A 17,915-nucleotide genomic window follows, 5' to 3' on the forward strand; every position below is an offset into this window, starting at 1 on the left:
GATATTGTATTTTTTGTCTGAAGGTCTTGTTTTGATTTGTAGTTGCATGTTTACATCATAATCTTATACTTTGGTATTTGCTGGTTGTCTCATTGACAATCATAAAACATATTATCATTATTTTTATACCCCATTCCATGTGTACTAATACAATAGTTTTTCAGTACCATTATTCATTTTTATTAATCATAACACTTTCTGTTCTTTATATTAACACACACAGAAATTTTTGTTGATTGCAACTCTTACTGTCAGGAAAAATAAGAGTCTACACAAATTGTCAATACAGCAAAATTCATAATGATAAGTAAACTCAATCTATGAAAAATCGTAATAAAAGTTCAAAACTAATGTATACGTTTATTCCTCATGCACATTGAACGACAAATTTATGTGACGTCTAAAAACATTTCTGACGTCAGACACACAAATCAATGAATGTGTTTGAAGATAGATGTTTTTGTGTTCTGTTAAATTGTTCCTTTTAAAATTGTTATACGATGATGCCTGATGTACCCATATTTTGACTATTTTATTTATTGTGTCTGTTTAGTTAACGCATCAATGTAAATATAACGGAATTTGATGAGACTGTCAGCAAAGTGAGAGGGTTAGCGCTATAAAACCAGGTTCAATCCACCATTTTCTACATTTAGAAATGCCTTTACCATGTCAGGAATATGACAGTTCTTGTCCATTCGTTTTTTATGCTTTTTGTTATTTGATTTTGCCATTTGATTATGGACTTTCCGAATTGATTTTTCTCTAAGTTCAGTATTTTTGTGATATTACTTTTTTTTCAAATAATCGACTTATTAAAGGGAGACAATCACAATTGAGAATAGCAATTATTGATATGTGGTTTTCCACTTCTTATCTAGATTATTGTATTCCCGTTTTATTGGCTATGTTCTGATTGACTGATTCATATGTGCATTGCCTGAAGTGATTGTAATGTTATTAACACTATATTTTTCATACGTATTTTTTGACACATTTTTATAAGAATATGATACTACAGATATATGATTATATATTTAATTGTGGGACTAATATATTTTAAACAGTTTCAGAAAAGGTATCAATCAAACAAGGAAGGTTAACGGGAAAGTAGGATAACGGGAAAGACTGTGTCTGGTATTCATATGATGAAGACAATCTTTCAATAAGTTTAATTAAAGTCTGGAGCTGGCATGTCAGCTGTTAACTGCTAGAAGTCTGTTGTTATTTATGTATTATTGTCATTTTGTTATTTTTTATTTGGTTAGATCTTCTGACATCAGGCTCAGACTTCTCTCGAACTGAATTTCAATTCATTGTTATGCGTTTACTTTTCTACATTGGCTAGAGGTATAGGGGAGGGTTGATAACTTATCAGCAAGTTTAACCCCGCCGCATGTTTGCGCCTGTCTCAAGTCAGGAGCCTCTGGTCTTTGTTAGTCTTTTATTATTTTCAATTTTAGTTTATTGTGTACAATTTGGAGTTTAGTATGGCGTTAATTATCACTGATTCAGAGCTAATATATATATTTGTTAAAGGGCCAGCTGAAGCTGACTACGGGTGCGAGAATTTCTCGCTGCATTGAAGACCTGTTGGTGACCTTCTGCAGTTGTCTGTTCTATGATCGGGTTGTTGTCTATTTGACACATTCCCCGTTTCCATTCTTAATTTTATATGTCAAAGGGATTCAAATAATAATGTTGGCCAAACTGTGGTCAAATGCGTGACATATTTACCTCCCTTTCTGCAATATTTGATTGTAAAGAAATGCAGATTGTGGCTGGAAAAAGAAATTGGATATCAAACCTATGAAAGATATTAATTATATGCATGTGTACATATATGACACAAACATTTTGCTAAATTTGTAAGAAAGCAATGAAAAAGGTATGGTAAGATTTATGAGGTAAAACACACACAGAAACCAACTATAAGATAACTACAAACATTTTCCTGACTTGGTACAGGACATTTTAAGAAAAATTGTGGGTTGAACCTGGTAAGCTTGTCAACATATACTGTTTGTTCCTTTCTAACAGAAATTCTCTCTTAAACTTTGTTATGTGCAACGTATCAAAGATATAAGAATGATTAAAATTTAGTACGCCATTATTAACATGTTTTATATAATACATTCTTTTAAAAAAAAATTAAAATATACTGTATAAATGTATTCTCTGCTGTCGTCTAAGAACAATTGCATACTTTTGTAGCTGTGCAACTGTATATATAAGAAAGAAGATGTGGTATGATTGCCAATGAGACAACTCTCCACAAGAGACTAAAATGACACAGAAATTATATGTATACATTAAATTCAAAATTTTACTTAGGAAAGTTTAATATAGATATTAATGATAAACTCTCCTTTCTAACTAGCGAGACTAATCAAGAATAATGTAACTTTCACCATATATTGGAGGGAACAGGAAAGCAGAACAAAAATAGATTATTCCTTTTAAGTCGTTATCACTGAAACAAATTGAATGTACTTTCAAGCTAGACCAATCCTGTCAATACTAAATACTTCCTGAAATTATTGATGGAAACAAGTTTTTTAATTTGTAAAAAGCGCATCATTTTTTGTTAAGATTAAAGACAACTTGTTCCATAAATAAACATAGTCTGGAAAAATTATTTCATAATTAGATAAGTTTAAATCTTTAAAAATGTTTTTATCATGTCGATTTTGTTTTATTGTATACATATATATGAGTAGTTACTACATATTCAGATTCAGTGTTAAAAAAATTGATACAATTGACACAATACTGCCTAAAAATTAAAGAGTCCGCCCGAGTGAGACATCTCACTTTCCTCGAGTAGATATATATTGCTGATAATATGTGTACAAAATGCCAATCGGTAGCTGGGTTCAAAATATTTTTTGTCTATTTGTGAAGTTAATGCTGATGAATATGATTCTTTGTTGTATGTCAACAAATTGGTGTGTATCCATTATTTATGTTTTGGTTTTTACGAGTGTTGTCAACGGTTAACCGTGTTCGAACGACCGAATACCGAATACCAAAATCCCTAACCGGTCACCCGACCTTTTTTCAATTTTAATAGAGTTGATATACATTTGTATTGAAATCATTAAATAGTTGTGTCGTCTTTAAAATTTGTCGTCGTGGTAATTAATTTGACGGACCAGTTGTCCAGTATATTGCTTGGTATTGTTAATCTAAAAATATAAAATTAATTATAACTTGTTTGTCAGCTCAGGGCAAGATCTGAAGGAAACATAATTAGTTTCATGTTTTTTAACAGTAATTTTTAATCAGTAATACGATTAAATTTACTTCGACAGAAATTGTCACAGACAAACCTTATAAAACCAAAGGCCAAACTTCAATGCATCGTATTATAAAACGTAAATGTATGACTTGGATGGAATGTAGTCACATTGACACTCGTACCACATCTTCTTATATCGATGTGTATGGTTCAGTAGCTATTTACAAGGCCTTCAAACATTAACTTAAACTACCGGTTAACCGGTTAATCGGTCAAACGATTATATGATGAACCGGTTAGGAAAAAGTGTACGAATTGACAACACTAGTTTTTACATCATTTTGAAAAGAAAGACTAATTTACAGTTTTTGTCATTTCGGGGACCAAATAATGACATCGATATATTTTATTAATAATTATAAAATGTTTATAGAAAGCAAAAAAACAAAAAAAGTATAAGTAAACAACTAGAATTAAAATAAAAACAAAAAAGTACTTGACAGTATAGTTGTCCATGATGTGTAAGGAAAAACCTTTAATGTCTCAATTTGCAATCGCAATATGGAAAGTTTATTTGAGACAGTTCTTGATATTAAGATTAATGATTAACTCTTCTTACTGACTAACAAAACTAATTTAAAATAAATAATGTTTATTCAAGAAACAAAATGACTTCCGTATAGTGGAAACCAATAGTGATTTATCTCAAGACAGAGCCAACATTAAAAATAAATACGTCTTCAATGTATCCATATAGGCATGTTATTAAATCTTCTAAGAAGTGTTGATTTATTCGATTTGACTTTTTATTTTATCCTTTTTTATGTACAGTAGACACACATTCAATTTTACGGTAGAGAACTATGTTAAACAAAAGACTGATTCAAATCTATCAACGAAATCAATTGCAACATCAATTAAATTGAAATATTTATTTACTTAGATTTGTCTTTAAACGTATACACATTAATTTCCTGACATTGATCAAGATATAATGTTCATCACAATCATCCTAACAAAAAGATAGAACAATTTTCAAACCAACAACTTCTTAGTTTATTAAGCACTGTACACACAACGTAAAACAGAAAAACAGAAATGTCCATACACACTTAGATCTTCAAACAAGACATTTTCTATATTCTAATTAGAGCAGTACTAGCTCTTAAATTAGTCTTTAAAATTATATGTTTACATGTCATAGCATAGCACAAATAGTTTCTAATACAATACTTAGATATTCCGTAACGTACTGTTGGCATAAACTAACAGTTTCGAATGCCATCTATTCTGACATAAAGTACAAATGCTTACTGTAAATTTCTAAATATAAAAAGACTTGTTACATTACTGATTTAAATCAAGATTTTACGCTTAAGTTCTAAATTTGACAGCTTAAAAATTAAGTTTATATCTTTACAGAAAAATTATCATATAATGTCTACAATAAGTGATCTTAGAAAAACATGACATATTGCTTTAAAACTTAAGTGCCAAATATGCAAACTGTTCTTTGAACTGCATATTGCTAACAATCCGTATCGTCGTGCAATTTTCTAGGTACAGCGACTACCATTTTATGATACCCCATTGTGAATTACAATCTACCAGTAGAGATATCGACTCCATAGCTGTAATATCTCCTCTGTATTTTTAGGTAAAGCGCTAATAAACCATCATTTTCAAATCAAAACGGACGAAAGATGATAAAACCAAACAAAAGCCGAAATCAGAGCCAATTTAGGACAAGGATTCATAGGATTATAACATGAAAATGTCAATAAAAAACGTCTGTCTGTTCTTCTAGTACCAATGTACTAAAATGCATTGATTATGAATTTATTTCTTGGTAATGCTAGGACTGTTAAACAAAACTAGTTAGTAAAAAAAAATTCAAAGCGTAAGGTGATAATATCTGAAATGGCGTGCATAATGATGATATTGTTTCAGGTTTGGTTATATTAAATCATTGCTTTAGTTTGTCATACACAAGGCGATGAAATAGGATATAATCGCACCATCATTTAATTTAAATATAAGCTCAAAACAATAACATGACATTCGTATCTTATAACATTTTTGCTCAGGTTTTTCATTATATATGCGTTATATTATAAAATAACCTGACTAGTTGAAGCTAAAAACTTATTTTACATTTTGAAATACTTACGCTTTTCTACATCAGAAATAGATTGCCTTGGCTGTATTTGGCAAAACTTTTAGGAATTATTGGTCCTCAATGCTCTTCAACTTCGTACCTTATTTGGCCTTTCTATTTTTTTCTATTAGAGCATCACTGAAAAGTTATCAAAGGTACCAGGATGATATTTTAATACGCCATACGCGCGTTTCGTCTACATTAGAGTCATCAGTGACGCTCAGATCAAAAAAGTTATAAAGCCAAATTAATACAAAGTTTAAGAGCATTGAGGACCCAAAAACCCAAAACGATGTGCCAAATACGGCTTAGGTAATCTTTTACTGGGACAATGAGTCTTTTTTAGACAAAACGCGCGTCAGGGGCAAATACAAAATTTCAATCCTGCTATCTATAATGAGTTTATTTACAGTCACTGTGTCGATGCCAATGCTGGTGGAGTTTTTGTTCCCCGGGGGTATCACAAGCCCAGTAGTGTTTACCGTTTTAAAAAAATATTTAAATACTATAACAAATCATATGAGAGTGGACCATTTGTTTTGATATTGATCCATAATTTACTAAACGAGGAATATATAAACTAATTGAATGGTATGAATCTATTGTGGATGAAAGTCTTTGAAAGAACATATATAATCCACATTTTATTTAGAATTTATAAGATTTTACGAGATTATAAAATGAAATAAATATAAATATGAAATTAAAAATGTTGTGATTCATTTTCTTTTGACATACGTGAAAAAGTCGATAATAAAGTAAGGCAAACACATATCAAAACCTACACACATTTTTGTTTCAAACATACACTTTACAAAGTACAAGGTACGATAAGGCCCGTTTATGGCCCCCTTATTTTGTCATTTTTCCAATTTTGTTGTGAAAAGCTAATCTCACAAACATGTTTAACCCCGCCGCATTTTTGCGCCTGTCCCAAGTCAGGAGCCTCTGGCCTTTGTTAGTCTTGTATCATTTTAATTTTTTTTTCTTGTGTACAATTTGGAAATTAGTATGGCGTTCATTATCACTGAACTAGTATATATTTGTTTAGGGGCCAGCTGAGGGACGCCTCCGGGTGCGGGAATTTTTCGCTACATTGAAGACCTGTTGGTGACCTTCTGCTGTTGTTTTTTTTCTATGGTCGGGTTGTTGTCTCTTTGGCACATTCCCCATTTCCATTCTCAATTTTATTATTACGCTAATATTTGAAATTTGTTTAAAGGAACTTTAAAATCCAGCAAACAGTTTTATGTATGTTTTGTCGATATGTTTAATTACAGCCACACATACAAAATAAAGGTGGACAAATTTAGTGGTTGTTAGTATTCTTTTTTTTCATTTAGTGTACGTTATATAACATGTATTAGTGCTGATACATTGTAGAAAGAGTTCATGGTAAATTAAAAGGCTTATTTTATCATTTTACATAGTTATGATAGTCAAACGACCCTATATGTATCTATATTGTTGAATTTAGCAATTACAACTCCAAAATTTAGTATCATTGCTTATCATATTTTAGCAATCACTGTCCCTGTACATCGAGATACTATGAATATCTGTAAACTTCATTGAAACCTTAAAATAGAATTTCAGAAGAAAAAAACATGGACGGAATACGATTATCCAAGATGACAAGAAGTCACATGTGCTGGCCTGTTAAAAGAAAGTGATGATATCTTTCAACAAGACAAACAAGTAAGTTATGTTCGTAGGTTCAGAATCACTAGTCTGCAATACATAATATTATGACATTACGTCCAAAACATTTGATAATAGAGTCTGTTCTATAATACAAAGTAAAGATGACACATGGCACCGTCTCAAAAAGTCCATTTTAGTAGGCTTACCTAAATTGTGTAGAAAATTGTTTAAGGTAGGTATTAAGTATTTGAAGGTTCAGTGCAATGGCAACAAAGTTGTATCAAAATACACACTCTCGTCAATACCGGAGAAGATCACTAAAAAACTTTTGTTTACTTCAGTTTTGAAACGTGGTCTATTGGACTATAATTTGAACGACAAATAGTTTAACACATATCATACTTGTTCATAAACGAACATTATGTGTTCATCCGCTACTCCTTTAGGACATTTAGTTTCACAGCTCTGTCCTGGAATCAATGAAAATCCGCTCGAATTAAATGACGTGGATACCCAACACTCTCCCCAGAATTCTATTCCGAAATATTTGTAGCCGGTGTTATGGGCAAGATTTGCACATGCATCAATAGTGAGCTGTAAATTGTACCAATCTATAGTAGACCTAAGACTTAACAACAATGTTGGTAAAGGATTTTGATTTCCCACAGCACTGAAGCATCCAACAGGTTGGTAGTCGAAAGTAGTCATTGTAACTAAAAAATAGAATGCAATCGTATTAGAGTAACAGTATAAAAAAACATCAGCACATGGGTGAAGCAGTCTATCTGTTCGTTTACATTTAAATAAATTTCATTTTGAAATCTCAAGTTTTTTTCATTGACGAATTTGCCTATAACCACTTCATTCGATTTGATTGATTGTTTAATTGATGTTTAATGCCTCTTTCAACATACTTCATTTGAAATGTGGTGAATAATTGTTGCGTTCCCAATAACACCACATCTCCTAATTTTTCTATTGTTAAAATACTGTTATCTAACGAAATATGCAAAGTTAACCTATATACATCAAACCAGAGTTCGAATTAAGAATTTGAGCAAGTATGACAAGGGTCCAGTTTTCTCCTCTTTGTACTGTATTCAACAAACGAACTAGTCAGTCGGGCTATCCCACTTGGCACATTCCCTATTTACATTTGTAAAATATTTTGTCTCGTTGATACAAATCAGATCATGTTAGTTTATTATATATACTTTTCAATACTTATGAATTGAATGCTTCTTTTTGTAACTTCATTGGTGTGTAAAAGCGTTGACCGAAGTACATTTTGTATAAAGCGCTTCCGGCGCTTCATTCTAAAAATGTTGGCATGTACAAAAACAAGCATTCAATTCTTATAATTACATTTTTGTTATTTGATTCACCTCTGCACTTTATTGTGGGACTTCGTGTTATCATGAATGATAAGTTGTATTGTGTAATGCAATTGCTTAAGGAATAACACGTGATGTGCAGTTAGCCAATTAGAAAAACGTATAATACTGAAACATACATCAAATGGGATTTTTTTTTAAATATTGACCTATTATAATATTGTAATTTTTAAAACAATATCGACTAGCCCGCAATCAATGCTTCATCTTATGAATATGATAAAATTGAGAAAGGAAATGGTGAATATGTCAAAGCGACAACCACCCGACCATAGAGCAAACAACAGCCGAAGGCAACCAATGGGTCCTCAATGTAGCGAGAATTCCCGCACCCGTAGGTGTCCTTCAGCTGGCCCCTAAAATATGCATAATAGTACAGTGATAATGGACGTCATACTAAACTCCGAATTATACACAAGAAACTAAAAATTAAAATCATACAAGACTAACAAAGGCCAGAGGCTCCTGACTTGGGACAGGCGCAAAATTGCGGCGGGGTTAAACATGTTTATGAGATCTCAACCCTCCCCCTATACCTCTAGCCAATGTAGAAAAGTAAAAGAATAACAATACGCACATTAAAATTCAGTTCAAGAGAAGTCCGAGTCTGATGTCAAAAGATGTAACAAAAGAAAATAAATAAAATGACAATAATACATAAATAACAACAGACTACTAGCAGTTAACTGACATGCCAGCTCCAGACCTCAATTAAACTGATTGAAAGATTATGTCTTCATCATATGAATATCAGGTACAATCCCTCCCGTTAGGGGTTTAGTATCATACTATCATAAAATATATGAGAAGAACATAACCCGTGTCATGCCAACAACTGTTTTTTTTAGAAATAAATGTGTTTAGTTCCGATGCAAAGACCCTATCAGTGAATCAATGTTAAAGCCAAAATATGCAATCTTTAATGACCTGACAACAGTATCGTAACTATATCCCCTTTTAATAAGTCTATTTAAAGGTTTTGTTAGTTTCTGAGGAGAATACTGACATTTTTGTGCTTTATAAAGAATATTTCCATAAAATTTTGGATGTGAAATACCTGAACGTATAAGATGTCTGCATGTTGAGTTATATTTACGAATTATTTCCTTATACCGGTGATAAAATTTAGTAAATGTTTTGACCAGTTTGTGATATCGAAAACCCTGGTGTAATAATTTTTCAGTAATACATAAATTTCTCTCGCTAAAATCTAATACATTGTTACATACACGAGCGAATCGTACAAGTTGAGATATATAAACACCATAAGATGGTGACAAGGGAACGTCACCATCTAAAAATGGATAATTAACAATAGGAAATGAAAAATCATCTCTTTTATCATAAATTTTTGTATTAAGCTTCCCGTTTATGATATAGATATCAAGATCGAGGAAAGGGCAGTGGTCATTGTTATCATTAGCTTTATTTAAAGTAAGTTCTACAGGATAAATTTCTTTAGTATACATACTGAAGTCGTCATTATTTAGAGCCAATATATCATCCAAATATCTAAAAGTATTGTTAAATTTTTGTATCAAATGTTGTTTTGATGGGTCTTTGCTAATTTTAGTCATAAATTGTAACTCATAACAATACAAAAACAGGTCCGCAATAAGTGGTGCACAGTTAGTCCCCATTGGAATTCCAATAACTTGACGATATACGGAATCTCCAAAGCGAACAAAAATGTTATCAAGTAAAAATTCAAGTGCATAAATAGTATCAAAGCATGTCCAATTGACATAGTTCTTTTGTTTATTGCTACTAAAAAATGATCTAAAAGAGTTTGAACATATGTACTCGCATTCCGACTTTTTAAATGCCCAGTTAATTAGGGATGTGAATTTTTTCTTAATAAGAATATGAGGCAAAGTGGTATATAGGGTAGAAAAATCAAAACTTTGAACAGATTCAAAATCACCAATATATGCATGCAATTTATCAAGTACTTCCAACGAGTTTTTGACACTCCAAAAGTAATTAATTCCACTATTTTCAAAGGCCTTATTTGAACAATTTATTATCAGGTTTTTTATTGTACCAAGTGTACTAGTAAGTAAAACAGACAATTTAGTAGTTGAACAATGGCTGGAAGATGAAATAAATCTATATTTGTAAGGTTTTTTGTGCAGCTTCGGAAGCCAGTACATAGTTGGGACTTTCATTGTGTTTGGTTCTGCTTGTAAAGAAGTAGCTAAAAGTTTATGTTTGTTACAGATGTCGTTTTCTGAAAATGAAGTCAGTTGGAATGTTGGTGAATTCGTGATTTCCTTTTGCAGAACCTCTATATAAAATTTACGTCAAACAATAATGATATTATTAGCAGCTTTATCAGCCGGGACAAAAACAAATTCCTTGGCTAGTTCTGTTAGTTTATTTTTGATACGCGAAATAGGGTTTTTATAGTTTTTGTTGAGGGTAAAATGTTCTTTAAAATGTTGTATTCGAATATCAACTATCTTCATTACTGAATTAAAAAAAGAGTCCAAAGATTTTTTGTCAGCTTTTTCCCGTTTTACCCATTTCAAACAGTAGGCGCGGAGTGAGTCGTTGATGATATTACGACACTCATTCCAGTTAATAGTTGACGGGGGACGATATTTAGGTCCTTTACTGAGGAATGATTTTAACTCTCGGTCGCGAACGATGTTAAGGTCTCCTGTTATAACATGGGAAATTGGTCCATAGGTGTATTCTGAATTACTGCAATTACACGACATAGGTGTATTTTCAGTGATATTTAGCTCCGGAGCTCCGGGCTCCTGTAATTTAGCTCCTGTAGAATATTTCTTTGTTCAGTCATTTAACCATATTGTAATCAGGTTATTAGAGTAGTATAAAAGAGAGAAATAGTTGTAGAGACGAGATACGATATACGAGGAGAGACGATTTTGTGTACGAGAGGTGCATATGTAGGAGATTTAGGATTATGTCACCGTATTGTTGAGCCTGCAGTTAAGATGTTGTAAACTTGTATTACTGTTACATGTACTTTGGATTTTTAATAATACAGTATTGAACTTTTAATCGACTTTGTGTTTATGTTAACTTACAAGACTTCGTTCAGACTACACCAGGATCCATTTATTTATTTATGTGACCAGGATTCCCTTAATCACGCTACCAGAGATTTTTAGGGTTACCCTGTTAAAGAGTATACTTGGCATTTGTCGTCCGTGGACGTGTGAAACGTAGACACCAAACAACAAAGCACAAACACAAGGATACACACTCTAGTTTAAGTCCCCATAACTAAACTACTTTTTCGTCACATTGGTGGCAGCGGTGGGATTTACTGTGTGTGACTTCAACGAACTTGCTAGACATTATACAATGGCAACACCAAGAAGAACAACAAGGACATCAACTCAGGCTCCAACGCTCTCTCAGGTAAGGCAGAATTGCTTTAGAAATCAAGTTTCCCCAGCAGATTCTGGGTTAGGTAATTCGCCTGCCACTGGATGTACTCTTAATGATATTCATACGGAGACTATGCCAGAGGTCCGGTATCGCCGGAACATCGGGCACTGTTACCCAAGAAAAAATCATTATAGAGTTATCCAGGAGATGAGCAATACGGAAAAAGACGGAGGAAATGGTTGGAAGAAATTTTGGCAAATATGGGTTATTTTGCTTACAGTCAGTAGCGGCCTCGTCGCATCAGCATGGATTTATTTTCCTAACAACCGGGTTGTACAGAAGTCTCAGGAATACGTTATGACTGGACTTATAGTTATAATAGGACTATTAATTTGTACAATTGTTCTAAAATTAATATGGAATTTCGTTCTTAATGGTCAGGAAACAGACAACGCTCCACAAACATGGTCCGAGAAGAGACGAAGACCTGATGACATTCGTAGAAAGTATATTTATAGGACTCCAGCTCACACCATAATGGATGAAAGCGATACGCCCTATGACTCAGATGAAGTGCCCTCTTACTCCTGTCCTAGTCCTAATAGCCCTTTTAACGGGCAAAGGAACACGGAAATGGAGTTATCCGGGCACGAATCGGAAAACATGGGCACATCGACAAAACAAATTCAATCGCCAGATTTTCATAATCGGGCAAATGAATTAACTACGGATATGCCGAAAACTAGGTGTTTTCGTGTGAGAAATATTCGACCAGCAAACGAATACCCTGTCCGTAGAACGTTTTCCGGAGTTAGCGATGACGTTTGGAATGAATTCATCCAATACTTTGAGAATGTATCCGAGCTAAATGTTTGGAATAATGAAAAGGCACGTAGGGTACTACTTAGTACTTTAAGAGGACAAGCTGAGACCTTTGCATACGGGATGCCATTAATTATTCAAAGAGATTTTGAACACCTGAAACGGAAGATGGAAGAGAGATTTGGACATACGGCGATGAAAGAAAGGTATGTGACAGAGGCGACACTGAGAAAAAGAAAACCGGAAGAATCTTTGAGAGATTTCGGTCAGGCCATAGAGGATTTGTACCGTAGAGCGTATCCGGGCAATCCTGAGATTGTAGAGGAGAACTCTATTAAAGCGTTCCTTGACAAGTGCGGACAATCAGAGGATTTTCGTCTTGCTGTCAAGCGAACCAGACCTAATACCCTGCAGGAGGCGGTAAATAATTCAATGCAGGAAGAATGCTTAAGAATTGGAGAGAAGGATCTCGTTAGCAAGAATTTCAAACCAGTTCAGCGGCCGATATTTGAAGTTGAAGACTGGGATAGTGATGAAGATGTAACTACAGAAGCAGAAGGAACACGAAGAGACAATGTCGACAGAAATAATGTTCCTGATAATTACCCACGGAATAACGGTATAGAGTCCCGAGTGCGATTCTATAACCGTGATAGATGGCGTGGAAGAGGCAGATCCCCGATGCTTAAAAATCGTCCACCAGAATTTCCGGAACCGAGAAGGGGACCGTAGAGATTCTTGAGAGACAGATTTACGCAAAGGAGATCGAAACCAGAGGCCAGGTGTCGGTCAGCCGGGCATGGACGGCCTAATGAAAGGGAAAAAAAACACAATGAAACGACGAAAGAAGATAGTGAATAAACCAAGTGACTTTATGAACAATTGTTTATTTATTGTGTATACTATGTTGTTTTATGCAGAAGTTTTTCTGTGACTGTTTAAAGTCGAAATTTAAACTTTATTTGGTGCACGAGACCCTAAACATATTGTTATGGTGTCATGGAGCCCATTAAAGTACAAATTGGTGCACGAGACCCTAAACCTATTGTTATGGTGTCACGGAGCCCTTTAAACAATGATTAACTACATTTAAAAAAAAAGAAATTGTAGACTTAAATAAATCATTGTCAGCACTTGTTAGCAAATATATATATTTTTATATTTCGTGTTTTGATAGGTGATTATGGTTTTTTTTTACATAGACTTTAATTTTGTTCTCAAAAATTATTTTAAAGTCGTTATGAAAATTTGGAACCTGTGACCCTACTTTTTGCTTGGTGTCATTCGGAACAAATTTTATTTTGTCTTTTAAGTTACTCTTGGATCCCAAGTTTTTTTTTTATGTTCCAGTGATAGTTAGGATATCACTATGAGATGAGTAATTTTTATAGTTTTATTATTTTTTTATGGTGCATAAACTGAACAGTGGAAGTTCAGGGCTAAGAGGGGGGCTGTGTAACGTTTTTCGTTTATTACATGCATCACTGGGTTTTATGATCATGACTTCTTCTCATTAACCGTTATAAAGTAATTCCTTACAATCTATTTTTATCGCCTTCAATCAGATTGTACTTGTTAAATGTCAAATCAATCATGTTAATCAGCTGGTACCGCGTTGATTTGTATATACAGGTGCCTCGGTTGACCTCAGTTTCAGTTGACCTTAGCTCCGGGCTCCGGGCTCCGGGCTCCGGGCTCCGGGCTCCTGTAATTTAGCTCCTGTAGAATATTTCTTTGTTCAGAGTCATTTAACCATATTGTAATCAGGTTATTAGAGTAGTATAAAAGAGAGAAATAGTTGTAGAGACGAGATACGATATACGAGGAGAGACGATTTTGTGTACGAGAGGTGCATATGTAGGAGATTTAGGATTATGTCACCGTATTGTTGAGCCTGCAGTTAAGATGTTGTAAACTTGTATTACTGTTACATGTACTTTGGATTTTTAATAATACAGTATTGAACTTTTAATCGACTTTGTGTTTATGTTAACTTACAAGACTTCGTTCAGACTACACCAGGATCCATTTATTTATTTATGTGACCAGGATTCCCTTAATCACGCTACCAGAGATTTTTAGGGTTACCCTGTTAAAGAGTATACTTGGCATTTGTCGTCCGTGGACGTGTGAAACGTAGACACCAAACAACAAAGCACAAACACAAGAATACACACTCTAGTTTAAGTCCCCATAACTAAACTACTTTTTCGTCACACTATAGACCAATACTGATTGAAACGATGGTTTAAAATTCAAACTAGTGTATTTTATTATAATAACATAAACGGTACCTATTTGTCTGCACCAGATGCAAATTTTGACAATCAATGTATCTGCAATGTATCATGTTGTATTGTATGTAATTTGTTCTTCGTCTGCAAATTGGACAGCAGACAGTTTCTTATATCATTAAAATGTGAATACATCTGTACAGATTGTCATCCCGATGAATATTATGTTAATATGATTGGATTTAATTCATGTATTTCAACAAACAACTTACATTTTGACTGCATGCAGTTGGTACACCCATCAGTTGGTACACACACTACGGAAACTACACATTGGTACGGTGCACTAAGTCCGTACGGATTTGGTTCACACACTAGATCATCTGCACATGTATGTCCAGCACACCGACCCAATAGTTTCTATAATACATACAATACGTGATAGAAAAGGCTGTTAAACTTTAAACAATAGCTAGTGGTTACACCAAAAAATATAATAAAAGGAACAGTTATATACAGTTGAAACTATCATGAACAAATTTTAACTATGACAGCTTACAACCCCATGTTTCTGTTTAATTGGTTTTGTCAGGTGCATGTAGTGATTCAGTGTCATATTCCTTTTTTGTTCATAGTACTGTAGATGGCAGATACTTCATGTTAATTTTAAAGTTTGTTTTACCTCACAATAACTTAAAAACGTCAATTAAACAAATAATATGGTAAAACGAAAACAATTGCATTTTTCCTAATTCATATGTGCTGCAATTCGGTCTAACACTATTCATCAAATGTGATTTTGCTGCTGCCAATTGGTTCAATGTTGTCATAATACGCAAATAAACATATTCACTCGCAAAAATTCAGCATTTTCAACATAACAAAATGCCTGTACAAAGACAGGAATATGAAAGTTGTTATCCACTCGTTTTATGTTATTGTGCTTTTGATTTTCCCATTTGATTACAGACTTTCCGTTTTGGATTTTCCTCGGATTTCGGAATTTTTGTTATTTTTATTTGTTTTGCAATTTAACAAATTGACCTCATTGAACCCATTTTCATGTAACATCAATTTAACACATTATGTAAAGATGCGTTGCGTATGCTTTTGTCGTGTTCAGCCTTTAGCAGGGAAAACATGTCAACATAAGAAGTGAAACCAAGGGCAATTATTTTATTTACTAATTCGATACACACACACTCATTCTTATACAGGTTTAAACGACAGTTATTTCCTAACCAATAACAAACATAGAGTAATACAATTGCATAAGGTCACATATCGATTTATATTTATGTTATTGCCTATATCGTGTAAAATGACCGTCGGCAGTCTTCGGAGGCATATCGATAGTTAATTGGATGTCGTCTTGACTAAAATGCGACTGAAATCCACGCGAAATTATGATTTATATAGTATTGAGTACTTGCATTGTTAACTATTTTTTTCCGACTTACTATAATTTGGATACACGTTTAAGTATGTTAAAAATCCAATACAAGTACTAGAATTTGAGTCAAATCTGTAAATATAACTTTCACAGTTTTGCCCCTTTATATCACATTTATCTGTACCACACCTCTACAATTTAATGACAACGTCATAAATTATCTTTGTTTTCTTTCGTAAATTAAACAACAGCGTCAAGAATAAAGGCAACAGTAGTATACCGCTGTTCAAAACTCATAAAACTACTATAAACCAACTCATTTTTGCGGACACCTTATTTCGCGTTTAACCGTTTCTTTTCGACTTTGCGGCTATCTATATTCGCGATGTTCTCATCTTATTGATGGATTTATATAGTATAAGATAGAAGTTTCAAATATTACCGACGATTTATATTCGTGTTCTATTTCTACTCGCAAAAAGTCGCAAAAAAAAAACCGCTCGCGAAAATAAGTTTGTTTCACACTATGATTACCCTACCTCGTCAATGCCATCAATACTATAATACTTAGTGGAATCTTTTGATGCTGTCAGGAAAGCTGGTTGTGTATTGTGGTCCTCACTATTCAGATGACAATTAGACGTATCTGTGTTGTAGTTTACAGATTTACATTTTCGTTGTTCGAGACATCTGATTAAACAAAATGTTTTGTCAGGTTGAATATTGGTTTCATATACAAAGTTTTCCAAAATTTTATCTCTTAATGACAGATGCAGCGATGGTAAATATACAATTTCACAGTTTTCTGCAAATTCAGCAGCACTTATTGAACCCAGAAAGAGAACACAATACAGAATTATATTCATTTTTGAATTGAGGTGCTTATAATCCATTTTACGTTTCTTTTAACAGTTTGGAATTCTGTAATATTCGGTTTGGTCCTATATATCTCACAGTAAGACGTATCATTCTCTGAGGAGTGAGTGTTTAAACCAGTAAAAACTCCTGATACTATTCCTAAAAAATTGCATTGTACGTAACAAGTTCCTAACCGCTGATTGTCTAATAGTTATACTTATACGTGATTTTATCATCTATGGACTATTTGTATATAGTTTTATTTTAATTGCAATATTTAGCTAATGCATTAAGGGAAGAGATAAATCAATTTTTATCATTGTCATAGTACAGCCTTTGGAATTAAATTTCCATTAGGAAATCAAACATTATGCTCTCAGCAAGATATTTTAATATTTGTATTATTGAATTGTGTAGCAAGTAGACAAAAGTGTATTGTTTTGAAGCACTAGATGCAGCATGACAAGTTGATAAATCACAAAATGAGTGATCTAGTATTCGACTTTTCAACTGTAACCAACTATTCAATAAGTTATGTGTTGTCTAGGAAAAATAATCGACATAGTACAGTGAAATAAAGTTTCCTACTAAGAGTTCAGAACATAATTACACCGTCATCAATTCATATTACGCAGCCTTTTGGGACAACCCACTTCAGACAATATAAGATTTAAAATATTATGAGACCACTTTATGATTAAAGCGTTAACATCATTCTAAATGTATAATCACTCAAATCAAGTTAACCTACATAATTTATTAACCGATATATTGTGCTGCATTCAAGTCATTTAGCTGATGTTACCCT

General features: G+C 33.2%; 1 protein-coding gene across 2 annotated transcripts; it reads right to left on the minus strand.

Moving 5' to 3' along the window:
- Nucleotides 1-6,707: 6,707 nt before the first annotated feature.
- On the minus strand, nt 6,708-17,360 carry LOC139493345 (uncharacterized). 2 transcript variants are annotated; one of them, XR_011656982.1, is made up of 4 exons: nt 16,789-17,360; nt 15,129-15,276; nt 7,380-7,756; nt 6,708-7,249 (listed from the first exon to the last, which is right to left on the minus strand). XR_011656982.1 is itself a non-coding variant. In XM_071281670.1 (3 exons), the coding sequence occupies exons 1-3, from the start codon at nt 17,140-17,142 to the stop codon at nt 7,440-7,442; spliced, it is 819 nt and encodes a 272-aa protein (XP_071137771.1). In that variant the 5' UTR covers nt 17,143-17,215; the 3' UTR covers nt 7,303-7,439. The 2 variants fall into 2 exon arrangements, 1 of the variants encoding a protein (XP_071137771.1); XM_071281670.1 differs by lacking the exon at nt 6,708-7,249 and having other exon boundaries at nt 7,303-7,756; nt 16,789-17,215.
- Between the last annotated feature and the right edge of the window lie 555 nt (nt 17,361-17,915).

The sequence above is a fragment of the Mytilus edulis genome, chromosome 10, assembly GCF_963676685.1.
Source record: "Mytilus edulis chromosome 10, xbMytEdul2.2, whole genome shotgun sequence".
NCBI classification, from domain to species: domain Eukaryota; kingdom Metazoa; phylum Mollusca; class Bivalvia; order Mytilida; family Mytilidae; genus Mytilus; species Mytilus edulis.

Coding starts and splice junctions, on each gene's coding strand:
- LOC139493345 (XM_071281670.1), bottom strand. CDS start 17,142: ATGGATTATAAGCACCTCAATTCAAAAATGAATATAATTCTGTATTGT. Junction 15,277..16,788: donor GTATTGATGGCATTGACGAG/GTAGGGTAATCA, acceptor TATGTATTATAG/AAACTATTGGGTCGGTGTGC. Junction 7,757..15,128: donor CAACTGCATGCAGTCAAAAT/GTAAGTTGTTTG, acceptor TCTATTTTTTAG/TTACAATGACTACTTTCGAC.